The 13,450-nt window shown below is 36.5% G+C and overlaps 1 protein-coding gene across 1 annotated transcript in view; it reads left to right on the top strand.

Moving 5' to 3' along the window:
* Positions 1-13,450, top strand: part of sh3yl1 (SH3 and SYLF domain containing 1) — a 42,798-nt gene that overhangs the window by 14,927 nt on the left and 14,421 nt on the right. The window contains exons 2-5 of the mRNA XM_053632058.1: positions 3,364-3,474; positions 7,427-7,540; positions 9,124-9,188; positions 11,370-11,482. Of these exons, the coding sequence (XP_053488033.1) occupies positions 3,364-3,474; positions 7,427-7,540; positions 9,124-9,188; positions 11,370-11,482 (403 nt within the window). The remainder of the gene's footprint in view (positions 1-3,363; positions 3,475-7,426; positions 7,541-9,123; positions 9,189-11,369; positions 11,483-13,450) is intronic.

Here is a 13,450-nt window from a genome sequence, read left to right on the forward strand (position 1 = left end):
CACTGATTTACAGATCAATAGTAGTATTTTATAGTCAATGTGAAGTTTTACTGTTAGCCAGTGTGGATAAGATAGGGGTAATGTGGTCATATTTTCTGGTTCTAGTAAGGACTCTTGCAGCTGCATTCTGAACTAACTGGAGTTTGTTTATGCACCTACTGGAACATCCAGACAGTAAGGCATTACAGTAATGCAGCCTAGAGGTGACGAAAGCATGAACTAATTTTTCTACATCGTGTAGTGGCATTATACATCTTATCTTGGCAATATTTCTGAGATGAAAGAAAGGCTATCCTAGTAATATTAGCTACATGTGCATCACATGAAAGAATGGAGTCAATAATCACACCAAGGTCTTTTACTGCTGCACATGATGAGACAGAAAGGCCATCCAGAGTTACGATATGATCTGAAAGCTTACTTCTAGCTGCATGTGGTCCTAGTAGTAGGACCACATTCTTGTCAAAATTAAGAAGGAGGAAGTTAAGAAGCATCTATTGTCTGATGTCCATTAAATATACCTCAACTTTGTTAAGCTGGTGTCTGTCATTTGGCTTTGCTGAAGCATACAACTGTGTGTCATCAGCAGAACAGTGGAAGCTAATTCCATGTTTATGAATAATTTGATCCAGAGGTAACATATAAAGTAAAAAAACAGTGGGCCTAAAACAGAACCTTGTGGAACACCAAACTTTGCCTCAGTATGCACAGAGAAGTTTCCATTTACGTCTACGAACTGATGACAATCGGTCAAATAAGATCTGAGCCAGGAGAGGGCTGTTCCCTTAATGCCAACAACATTTTCTAGTCTATCGAGGAGAATAGTATGATCAGTAGTATCAAAAGCTGCCCTAAGGTCAAACACAAGCGAGGAGACACAACCCTCATCAGAAGCCAGTAGTCGGGCATTTACTTCTTTAACTAGCGCTGTCTCTGTGCTATGATGAGGCCTAAATCCTGACTGATGGATTTCATGAATATTATTTCTATGTAGGAACAAGCATAGCTGCTGTGCTATAGCCCTTTCTAAGATCTTGGAGATAAACAGGATATTTGATATTGGCCTTTAGCTGGACAATTGACAGGGGTCGAGGTCAGGTGTGTTTGGTTTTTTTTTTTTTTTTTAAATCAGGGGTTTAATAACCATAAGTTTAAGTGATTTAGGTACATAGCCAGTGCTAAGGGAAGAGTAGATTCTTTTTAGAAGGGATTTGATTACTTTTGGAATAATCTGTTTGAAGAAGCATGTAGGCAAGGGATCTGGTATACAAGTAGATGATTTTGATGAAATTAATGAAATCCGTTCGGTCTCTCTTATTGGAGTAAAACATTCTAATCATTGATCTAATATTGCTATATTATTATCTACAGGGTTAATTATGAAGCTGCCTGGTTTTAAATTAATATTCTGAATTTCATGTCTAAGATTTTCAATTTTACTAATGAAAAATACATGAAATCATCACTACTATGTAATGATTGTGCCTGTTTCTGTGGTGGATTTATTCCTAGTTAATTTTGCTACTGGGTTGAATAGGAATCTAGGACTGTTTTTGTTATTTTTAGTTAGGCTGGAGAGATGATCTAGAAACACTAAGAGATTTTCTATAGTTCAGAAGGCTTTCCTTCCAAGCTCTTTGAAATACAACCAAATTGATTTGATTCCATTTACATTCGAATTGTCGAGTGGTCGGTTTTAAGGTGTGTGTAACTGTTATACCAGGGTGCTAGCTTTTTCTCTCCAATTATTTTCCTTTTAAGTGGCGCTACCTGGTCTAGCGTGTAGCACAACATTTGACTCTAAGCATTCGGTCGCCTGATAAAGTTCTTTGGGATCAGACGGTGATCCAGTTATAGTTGATAACTCTGGGAGGTTATTGATGAAACTCTGTGCAGTAGCTGACGTGAATGAATGTAAGTCTGTAACAGTAAGATCTGGTAACTGATCAGATCAGTTATCGTTAGTCTAAGGTAAATAATTGACTCATTATATCATTTTATTAGTATTTCTAACTTGGGATACTAATGGTTCATCATACCAATTTAAAAATGGGACGTATTAATGGTCAAGTCGGCTTCTGCCCACAAGTAATTAACATAATTGGCATTGTTGTGCAGTGTTTTCTTTGTTGCTCATGGGTAATCTCCTTGTTAGTTGGCTATGTAATAAACAAGTGAAGATTGGCACCTGTTTTTAAAACATCCTAAACGGTGGTTACCGTGTACAGCATTACAGTGTTTGTATTGAAGCAGGTGTCTCCCACGTGTAATGGAGAACTGTCTTGTTGTCAGAGCTGGTTTTAGCAATTCCAAAACTTGAAAGACTGCATTGAAAGTGACATTTGCATGCACCTCCCTGCGTAAACTATGACAAGGGACCAGTTGGCAAAAATAACTTTCATCTGTACCAGTTGTCTGATCAGGTTTAAATTTAGTGATTCAGCCCTGAAGATTGAATGAGTAATGTTTTGTGTATAATCTGACCAATTAGCAGCCACATGCCAGAGGACTTAAGTGTATGTACAAGCATGTGGGCGTAGTGCAAGAATGCTAGGTCAAATGTGTTCATGGAAACCTTCAAAAGACATAACCAGAAATTTTTAATAAATGGAGAAATATTAATGTAGCTAGTGTTAATCATTTTAACTTGGGATGATGTAAGCAGATATTAATGTGGGTGGTAGCTCTGGTAAGTACAATATGCTCAACAAAAATACCTGTTGAGCTTGTGCCATTACTCATAAAGTAGAGGGTGGGGAAAGACACCTCAGGAGTGATATTTGACCAGAGGCGATTTATAGTGTGACACTCCCAAAACAGAAAATGTACATTTTGGGTCCACCCATAATTAAAGAAAAATAAGCAAGTAAATAATTGTCAAAAACTAATTAGCACGGTTCATCATGGCCACTGTGACAGCAACGACATCACTTTTATGACTTAATATGACTTTTTCAGTGTTTAAATGTCTAGTGGAGCCAGTCTATATCTAAAGTAGGTTTTAGCTTGTATGATTAGTAATTAATGTAATCAGTTAAGGGAAGGAAGCTGGTGAACTGGCATAATCCCCCCCCCCTCCAATTTTTGGGTCCTGTGCTACCACCAATATAGACACAAGAGGTGATTGTTTGTTTGTATCTGACATGAATCTTAAAAACAGCAATTGAAAATGAGGTTCCATTAATTTATCTGGGTTTTAAGACTAAACTAGTAGCTAGTCCAACCATCTGTCGAAGTTGTTTAGGCTTCTATGAGGCTTTCAGTGTCCTGTTTGACAGAAGATAAGTCTGTACACATTTAGTATTTGTATTAATGCCTTAACTATATATGTTGTAAGTATGCTGTTAATTTGTTTATTTACAGTGAACAGTCCGATTCCATCCAACCTAAAATCTGAAGCTAAGAAGGCTGCTAAAATCCTCCGGGAATTCACTGAGATTTCCAACAGACAAGGCCCTGACAAACTTATTCCAGGTAAGCGATATTTATCCATTACTTTTTTGTTTTTTCAGGTTTCATTCTTTATCATAAAATAAAGCATCAACAGACGAACAAACCTCTTTTTTTTTCCCCCCAAAATGGTCATTAATGAATAATTAAGTGGTGTAATGCCACTAGTGCGTGTAATCCAACTGCTGTCCCTACGTTTTAATAATAATAATAATCATTATAGTTATACATTTTACCCACTTGCTGAAGCTTTTAGAACATACGCTGAGCCTGGTCGTGAGTGGGGGAAAAAAAAATCATAAATCATCACTGTCTCCACAAATTTGTCTATATTTAACAATAACTGACACCAGCATATACAAATAATGTCCTTATGACAGCCTTTTAACTAATTGATTTAAAATACTACTTGACAATCTTTACTTTGTCATAAACCTTATCTTATAGTAAGATAAGCAAGCTTATGATTTACAACGTTTACGACATGCCTGTCTGTGGCGTTACAAAAAAATTCTCTTAATTAGTCCTCACTGTACTTTGTGTACAAAAATTGCCTTGTGTACATTCTCTGTACAGCAGTGACACTGGCAGGTTGGTGTGTGTGGTGCTGCTACAAATCAAAACAAACTCATCAAAAAAATGTCCAGTAAGATTTGTCGTGTGGTCAAAAGCTTAGCACAATGTTAGTTATTATCTTTAACACTTAAAGACTATATCGTATCACATCTTTGCCTAAGAAAATCCAAAAAATATTTTTATATAATTTTAATGATAAACAAGGAATACTGAAAACATAAAGTCTTGCCACCGAATTGTAGTTATATAAATTACAGTAGGTCCTTATGACAAACAGCTAAAAAAAAACAAGCAAGAAAAAAAAACATTTCCATGATACCGACAATGTTTAGTACTCCATATATTATGGTGTTGTGAAAAAGTATTTGCCCCATCCTGATTTCTTCTGTTTGTGTACATCTCATCCTAAATTGTTTAGATAAAACAAAGATAACCTGAGTAAACTCAAAATACAGTTTTTAAATCATAATGCTATTTATTGAAGCAAAACAGTTATCCAATACCAACTGGACCTGTGTGGAAAATATAGTTACTAATTCCCCAAATCTATGAAATTGCATTCATAATGGGGTCCAGGTGGACTAGACACAACCAGGCCTGATTACTGCAAACCCTGTTCAATCAAATCAACACTTATCAGCATGAAGTTGGTTAAAAGGTCTTGCCCAGTAACACACAACGCACTATGCCAAAGTTGAAAGAAATTCTAGAAATTATGTGGAAGAAGATGATTGAAATACATTAGTCTGGGAAAGGTTACAAAGCTAATCCAACGTCTCTGTTACTCCAAAGAACCACAGTGAAAGCCATTGCCTCCAAATGTAAAAACTCGGCACAGTAGTAAACTTTCCCTGAAGTGGCCGACCTTCCAAAATTCCTCCAAGAGCACAGTAACAATTCATCCAGGAAGACGCAAAAGAGCAAAGGACAACATCGAAGGAACTACAGGCCTCTCTTGCCGCTGCTAATCCAGAAGAACTTTAGGTCTTGTCTGAATTTTGCCAAAACACACCTTGATTATCCTCAGACCTTTTGGGAGAATGTTCTGTGGACTGATGAGTTGAAAACGGAACTGTTTGGAAGACAAGGGTCCCGTTACATATGGTGTAAACCAAACACCGTATTCCGTAAAAAGAACATCATACCTACAGTCAAGCAGGGTGGTGGAAGTGTGATGTGTGGGGATGCTTTGCTGCTTCAGGGCCTGGGAAATTTGCAGTAATAGAGGAAAATATGAAGTATATGAAAGTTGTCATTGTCCAGAAGACAAAACTGAAGGCAAACAGACCCACAAACAAGCAGGAACTGAAGGCAGCTGCAGTAAAGGCCTGGCAAAGTGTCTCAAGGGAAATGCAGCATTTGGTCATGTCCATAGGTTCCAGATTTCAGGCAGTCATTGACTTATTAAAAATCATCCTAATATTTATAATTGTTAGTTTGTCCAATTACTTTTGAGCCTGTGAAAATGGAGGAAAATGGTTCCTGAATGATTAATGCAATATTTTTGTTAAACCCCGTGAATTATAGCTGAATGTCTACACTTCACATCTTGATTGCTTCATTTCAAATCCATTGCGGTGTTGTACAGAAGCAAAATCACAAAAATGATCACTGTCCAAATATTTATGGACCTGACTGTATATACATATACCATGCCCTCAACTAATATTGGCACCCTTGGTAAATATGAGCAAAGAAGGCTGTGAAATTCTTTGTTTAACCTTTTGTTCTTCTTTAAAAAAAAAAAAAAAAAAAAATCACAAAAATACTGTGCTCACATAGATCTCAAACAATTGGAAACACAACACAGATTCATCAAAAAAAAAAAACTTTAAATATGGGTGTGCAACAATTATTGGCACCCTTTTAGTCAATACTTTGTGCTACCTCCCTTAGCCAAGATAACCGCTCTGAGACTTCTTGTATAATGCCTGATGAGGTTGGAGAATACATGGCAAGGGATCGGAGACCTTTCCTCCATACAGAATCTCTCCAGATCCTTCAAATTTCGAGGTCCACATTGGTGGACTCTCCTCTTCAATTCACCCCACAGGTTTTCTATGGGTTTCAAAAGATGAATACGGGACGATCAGAATTTCACAGAGAGAAAGGGTTATCGGGTATGCTCTTGTCTCATCATGGTTTAAGAGGTGGTACATTTGGCGCAGAGTGCAAGCAATGACTCCGGCAAGGCTAGCTATAACAGCATAACTTTAAGGGATAGACAGACAGCATCACAGGTATGAAGGCACCCTGGTACATAAAGCTGCCCATCATTTTACCTTCAACAAACTGGAGTGAAGGGGGGTGGGGGAGAGGGGGACGGGTTGAGGAGGGGACACCAAACTTTACTTGGTATGCATAGAGAACTCACCATTTCCATCTACAAACTGATCATGATCAATCAAGTAGGATCTGAGCCAATTCCCTTAAACCCAACAATATTTTCTAGTCTGTCATGAAGAATATTATGGTCTATGGTATCAAAAGCTGCACTTGGGTCTAGGAACACAAGCAACTTTTGTTTGGAGGCCAGTAGTAGATCATTTACCACTTTAACCAGAGCTGTCTTTGTACTGTGATAAGAAGTAAATCCTGATTGAAAGAATTCATGAATGTGATTCCTATGCAAGTATGAGCCTAACTGCTGTGCTGTAACCTTTTCTAGGATCTTGGAATTGGAAATAAAGGGGTGGTTTGATTATAGGCTTATAGTTAGACAGCTGACAAATGTCACGGTCAGGTTTTTTAATCAATGGTTTGACAACTGATAGTTAAAAGAGATTTAGGGTCATAGCCTGTGCTAAGTTTATTAGAGATGAGCTGTTATTTTTAATAGAAGATTATTCTATAATCCTACTTCTGCTAGTATTTGTTTGAGTTAATGTCGTCTATGTAAGCAATCTAGTACACAAGTTGATCGTTTTGAAGGGGAAATTAGTAAAAATTAGTTTGGTCTGTTGGATTGCATAATAAACATTCTACTGATGTATTTATAATTGTTTCTACATGATTGCTTCAGTCAAATTGTCTGATTTTGTGTTATTAATCTGAAGTATACTTCTAGGGTTGCATCATGTAATGACTCAAAATATCAATTAGCAAATAACACGAGTGCATAAATCTCATTGGAGTCCGTCCGTCTGTCTGTCTTCACATACGTTGGATTTTTATATTCACTTTAGTGACCTACAGTATCACACTAGTTTCATATTTACACATATTGAAGTGTCTACTCCTAATTTCAATAGTAAATTAATAAAAGTTAAACTAGTTTGAGGGGACAGTGTAGGAATTGTTTGTTTTGTGTGGATGAGGTGTGGAGTTCCGAAACATTTATAATGAGCTGCAGTTGTTTATAGATTGACACTGCTTTCCTTTTTCTTTCTCTCCACTTAAGCCCATGTGATTGCCAAAGCACATGGACTGGCAATCTTATCCGTCATCAAAGCAGGATTTCTGATCACTGCTCGAGGGGGAAGTGGGATAGTGATTGCTCGTCTTCCTGATGGAAGTAAGTTGATTTTGTTTTTAAGCATCTTATTAGTAAGGCCTGATGTGTATAGGTCAATAAACCTCTACAGAATTCTTTGCATCAGTGGAAATCACACCGATGAAACAGAAGCAAATCAATAAAATAGTCCCTTTAAATGTTATATATGGAAATCCATTTTTTTTTTTTTAAATATCAGGTTGCAAGAAGAATGTCTTCAGCTCTTTTATGCATTTTGAAAAGCAAAAATTTATTTGCAAATATAGTATGCATTTTTAATTTGCAACATAAAGAACAGAACTGGACAAGATCCTTTGAAATCCACAAATTGGTGGATGCGTGCATGATGAATATAATGTCCCAGATCTATAAGAATGGTTTACTCCTTGCATAAAGGCAAAGTCTACTCCCTGTGTTCTCATAACATTGATCTTAAGAATGTCATGTATAATTACTATGATCCATTCAGGGTTAATTTACAGTTTTATTTTGTTTAAGTTTATAATTGACCTATACTAGAGCAGTACATATATAAATGTTTTTATAGTGTGGCCATTAAACAGATTTTTTTTTTTCACCCATCTTTTGATCATCATTGATCTAGACTGTTAAGATTGTGCAGTATTGTAACTATTCTATTTAAACCTCATGAAGTTCTTATTAGAGATGGATATATCCTAAATTCATTAGGTAGCTCATGAAAAATAAGCAAATCATCAAGCATACACTATCAAACACTATGCAAACTATGCACTATCAAACACTATGCAAATTATCAAGTATACATTATCAAACATACACTATATGATCATATATTCTTGTTGAACATCCTGTTCCAAAGTTTGTCACCTGCTGTTGCTGCTATAACAGCCGCCACACTTCTGGGAAGGCTTCATGCTATATTTTAGAGTGCGGCTGTGGGCTAGAGCAGTTCAATTCCAACTGTGACAAACCATGTTTTTATGGAGCTTGCTTTGTGCACAGGAGCATTGTCATGCTGGAATGGGTTTGGGCCTCTTCCAGTGGAGGACAATCTCAAATCTACAGCATGCAAAGACCTTCTAGACAATTGTGTGGTTCCAAATATGTGGCAACAGCTTGGGGAAGACAGCATAATGGTGTGATGGTCAAGTGTCCATATACATTTGGCCATATAGTGTTAACATTATACTTAGAATTTATTAACAGTGATTACCAATTACAAGATAAAATAACAAGCTATACTAGTTGTGTAACACCGTTATGTATTAGGCTACTGATCACTACTGCAGAAACAAATTCTGTTTGTTCTGGGCTCATGGGCTACTGATTAGTCCACCCCTGCTGATGGTGGTGATGTTGTATTTGATATACCTTTTAATTAAGTGAAAGCTGGTCCTGTAGTTTAAAGGGTCTGATCAAAAATGTCAGTCTGTTTTTCCATCTAACTGATGACTTCATCAGTTAGATTAGTAATGGCATGGACACAATGAAGATCTGTATATTTATAAGTGATTTTTTTTTTTATTTAATTTTTTTTTAAGTAGATTTTCCATATTAATGAATGGCAATAGAACACGGGTAACTTAGTAAAACATGACTTTGTTTCTTGTCGTCTGATAAAGGATGGTCAGCTCCCACAGCCATTGGCATTGCTGGTCTTGGTGGAGGCTTTGAGATTGGGCTGGAGGTAGGTTTTTGCTTAAATCTGATTTAGCTCACTATTCAGTCTCTTCAAACCAGGGCCTAAAAGAGAACCAGGGCATAAACCAGAAATACCCTGTATTAACAAGAGTAATGACACATTTATCTTATTCAGTGATCACTTTGTACAGGTTCTGCAGTATCGGGTTTGGGTATGGCATCATAAACGTATTCCATGGGCATGTAATGTAAAGCCTTAAACAGATAGTTCACCCAAAAATGAACATTGTCATCAGTTACTCACCCTCATGTCGTTCCAAACCCATAAGACTTCCATAAGACACAAAGATGCAGGTCCTCCTCTATGTCAAAATCTGCAGACATCTTTGTTATAAAGATTGTTCTATGTGCCTCTCCCTCTTCTAAACAGTGCAGCGCTTACGGGTCCCGTTGTGTTGTAAGAGCGTGAGGGCGGATGGTATTTTGTGAATAACGACTTAATTTTAGTTTGTTTTTGGGTTTTTTTTGAGCGCACACAGCATTTGTATTGCTTCATATAATTCTTCCAGGAAATCTCCCAGATTTCATTAAAAATGTCTTCATTTGTGTTCCAAAGATGAACGAAGGTCTTATGGGTTTGTAATGGCATGACAGTGAGTAATTGATGACAGAATTTTCATTTTTGGGTGAACTATCCCTTTAAGACTGCAGCCCATGCTCTGTCCCTACAAAAACTGTTGGAGAATATTTATCTGGCCATATGTATGTCCTGTTAAGAGGTTGTGAAATACTGTAAGACTGGTATCTGAATTTTGAATTTGGTGGTTAAGACGTTGGGCTTCCAAACGCGGTGTTGGGCCCTTGAGCAAGGCCCTTAACCCTCAACTGCTCAGATGTATAAATTAAATGTAAGTCGCTCTGGATACAGGCATCTTCCAAATGTCGTAAATGTAAATATTCTGCACTAAAATTATATATAAATTAAATTAAGACTGAATGACAGGTGATTAGAATACTACAGTTAAGTTTATTTTCTATAAAAAAGTCTTAATTCTTCCTGCTTATGTTCTGTTCTATTATATTATAGGCTTGCTGAATATTCTGAATATACACAGACATCAACATGAGAATTTTAAGTGTGTGGTGTTTTTGTTTTTTTTAACTTGGAAACTATATGGGTTTTTTGTATGCATTTTATTGGGTTGTACTGTGTTGGTATGGTGTGGATGATGGTGTATGTTTTTGGAAACTTGGTTTACAGTGATGCACCTTGCATACTGCATATTTCTTCTTCAAAACTTAAATTACAGTTCGTATTTCTCTTTTAAAGGGTTTATGCCCGTTTACTCTTAGCTTTTAGCTTGGATTTTTTTGGTCCTCAGTAGACATCTAAGACTATTTTGTAAGAGGATTTCATCTAAGCTTTATACATACTGGCACTGGTGCCCTTTAAATAGAGAGCTATTTGCAGCTCATTAACTGGCTTCATCATTTTTCAGCACAATGACTGGATCCTTCTATCTTTGGCCCATGCAATCATCCACATGTGCTCCTGCAAAGGTCATTTGGTCATTTGTCAGCACCAGGAAGAGAAAGTCTGGCTTTGTTTTATGGCCTACAGTTTCACCATTGGATGACTCATTGTGTACTGAGTACCTGTGTGAAATGACATTGTTGATTAATTTTTCACATTGGGTGCTTTCAGGTTGCGGGTACAGTGCGCACACACACAACACTACGTATTTTCAGTGTTGCATTTTCCTTTTACATGTAATGGACACCAGTTTTCAGGACCCAACAAGTATTGGGTCAATATGGGCCATTCTTTTAGGTGAATGGAATAGCAGGTTTGTTTATTTATTTATTTATTTATTTATTTATTTATTTATTTAAATACACAGTCTCAAAGCATCGTCACAAACATTTATGCCTCAGCTGCCAGTGAACAAGAGTAGGAAAAATAGAGAATGAAGAAAATTGGGAGGAACTATGATTTAGCAAGGAATAGTGAGTTATCTTATGCTTACTCTAAGAATCCCAGTTTCTATAGAATGGAAGTTGAATAACAGTGAAGAGTGGATACACGAGGTACGTACATGTTGTGCAGAGGCTGCAGAATAATAGGATTGGGAGAGTGTTTATTTTTTAATGTGGTATAATGTCTTGTTATTTTTATTATTATTATTGTTAGAGCTTATTTGTACTTGTTATTGTTTTTCGTCCTTAGGCTTCTGACTTTGTCATCATCTTGAATCAGCAACGAGCTGTGGAAGCTTTTAGCAAAGGGGGAAACCTCACATTTGGAGGGAATTTCACTGTGGCTGTTGGTCCTCTTGGCAGGTAGGAGCTATTACTTCACTCTCCATGCCAAACATTTTTAGCATGTTGACTGCATCGACGAGTGAGGCTGTAGCATTGCTGAAAGAAACATAGTGTAGTCAGCTCTTGGAATGCATCAGTAAATACACTTGGACTTGTGCTAAGCAGGTGCTTAACTTGATGTTCTGGATGGCTCACTCAGATTATTGTAATTGTTTGTTTCCAAAGTTTTTTGACTAGAGATTTTGAGGCAGGTGTTTTGTAATTGTGTTTGGGACACTCCCTTTAAAACGTGCATGTGATAGTAAAAGTAATGACTGATAAAGCACATCACATTTCAGAGATGAAATTTGCTGTCAGTTGCAATAGTTTAACTATAAGGTACAGAGAGAATTTAAATTTTCACAAAACTACTTCACAGTTTAGTTAAATCCTAGGTTTGTCAAGTTTCAAAATCAACTATTTGCTGTCTACTTGATAACAAGCTATTTTTAAGAGTTGAATAAAGGAACCCGTTATGGGAGTAACTCACACTTTGAAGTAACTGAACTTTGTCATTGGAGTAACACCTGGAATCATGTGTTTTGGTCACAAGAGACAAATCTTTTTTTCCCTGCATACTATCAGCATGCTATTTTCCATACAGTGGGAACTGCAAAGAAAATGCACCTGATAGCCACAATAAAATATGGTGGTGAATCCTTAACGCGGTCTTCCTGCTAAGATAGGCGGCATTATGAATTCCATCAAGTACCAAGTTGAATGAATATTTTAACTAGATAATGACCCCAAACATAAATCCAAAATCAACACTATAATGGCTGTGGTACCATAATGTTAATATTTTGCAATGAGAAATTAAAAATGTTGTGAAATAAAAAATAATTCCAAGAGACAGTGTAATTTTGAGGATAAAAATAAAGAGAAATATTTATTATTTCATGTTCTAATAGCTTTTGTGTGGATCATATTGGCCAGTGACCTAAATTTGAGGGGGTGGAAATGATCAGACTGAGGTATATGAATATAAGATAATTGAGACAATTTTGAAGTTTGAACAGTACAGTAGTCTGCATAGTTGTGACTATAACTTGTTTCATTCCACTTTAATTAAATGACAAAATTGGTAGTAGTAATAGTTCACTTAAAGTTTAACCTGTACTCTATGGGACCTATTTAGTCAGTAGTTTTGTCTTTAGATTTATGCTCAGATGTGCTATGGATAGCATGTGTGTCTGTTTTTGTTGTTGCTTATAGAGTAACTCCACCACCAAAAACTTGCCATTAGATTGTTGGATATAACAGCCAAGGAGTTCGGTGGGTGTTTTTGGATCATGAGTGATTTATTACAATAAATTTGACATATGTATGTGCTATGATGATTTTATTAGTGGATAAGAAGGGAATAGTATCTAATTTACCACCAAGGAATATTGTTGATTGATTTAATAACATATGACTGCCTACTTATGAAATCTCTGGCTAAACTCGGGGACTTCCCTGCAACAGACTTTGGTTCCCTTAGTTACAAGTTCGTACACTAACCACAGTCACGCAAGAGCAGTGTAATAAATTTGAGGCATAATGATGACTAAGGTACAAGAATATTTTGATAGTAAAGTTGATAGAAAATTGGCAAAAAGTTTTATTTATGCTATTACTTTGTCAACATTTTATCTATATAATAAATACCATAAGCAGTTGTTGGTGGGCTGATTATTTTAGTACTACATTAACACCTTTAGTCAACGACAAATGCTTGTGCAATTCACTACGAAGTCCATGAGCTGCATGTGCTCCCTCAACCAGAGGGAGCTCTAACTATTATTATTATTAGTAGTAGTAGTAGTAGTAGTAGTAGTAGTAGTAGTAGTAGTATTAATATTACTGTACAAGTGTGATTCTGGTCGAGAGAATTCTTCTGCTTCATATGATCTATGCTGTGACTTGTCACTACTCTGCTGTCACTGTCCATTATCACTAAGCTTT

This window comes from Ictalurus furcatus, chromosome 9 (genome assembly GCF_023375685.1).
Source record: "Ictalurus furcatus strain D&B chromosome 9, Billie_1.0, whole genome shotgun sequence".
NCBI lineage: Eukaryota > Metazoa > Chordata > Actinopteri > Siluriformes > Ictaluridae > Ictalurus > Ictalurus furcatus.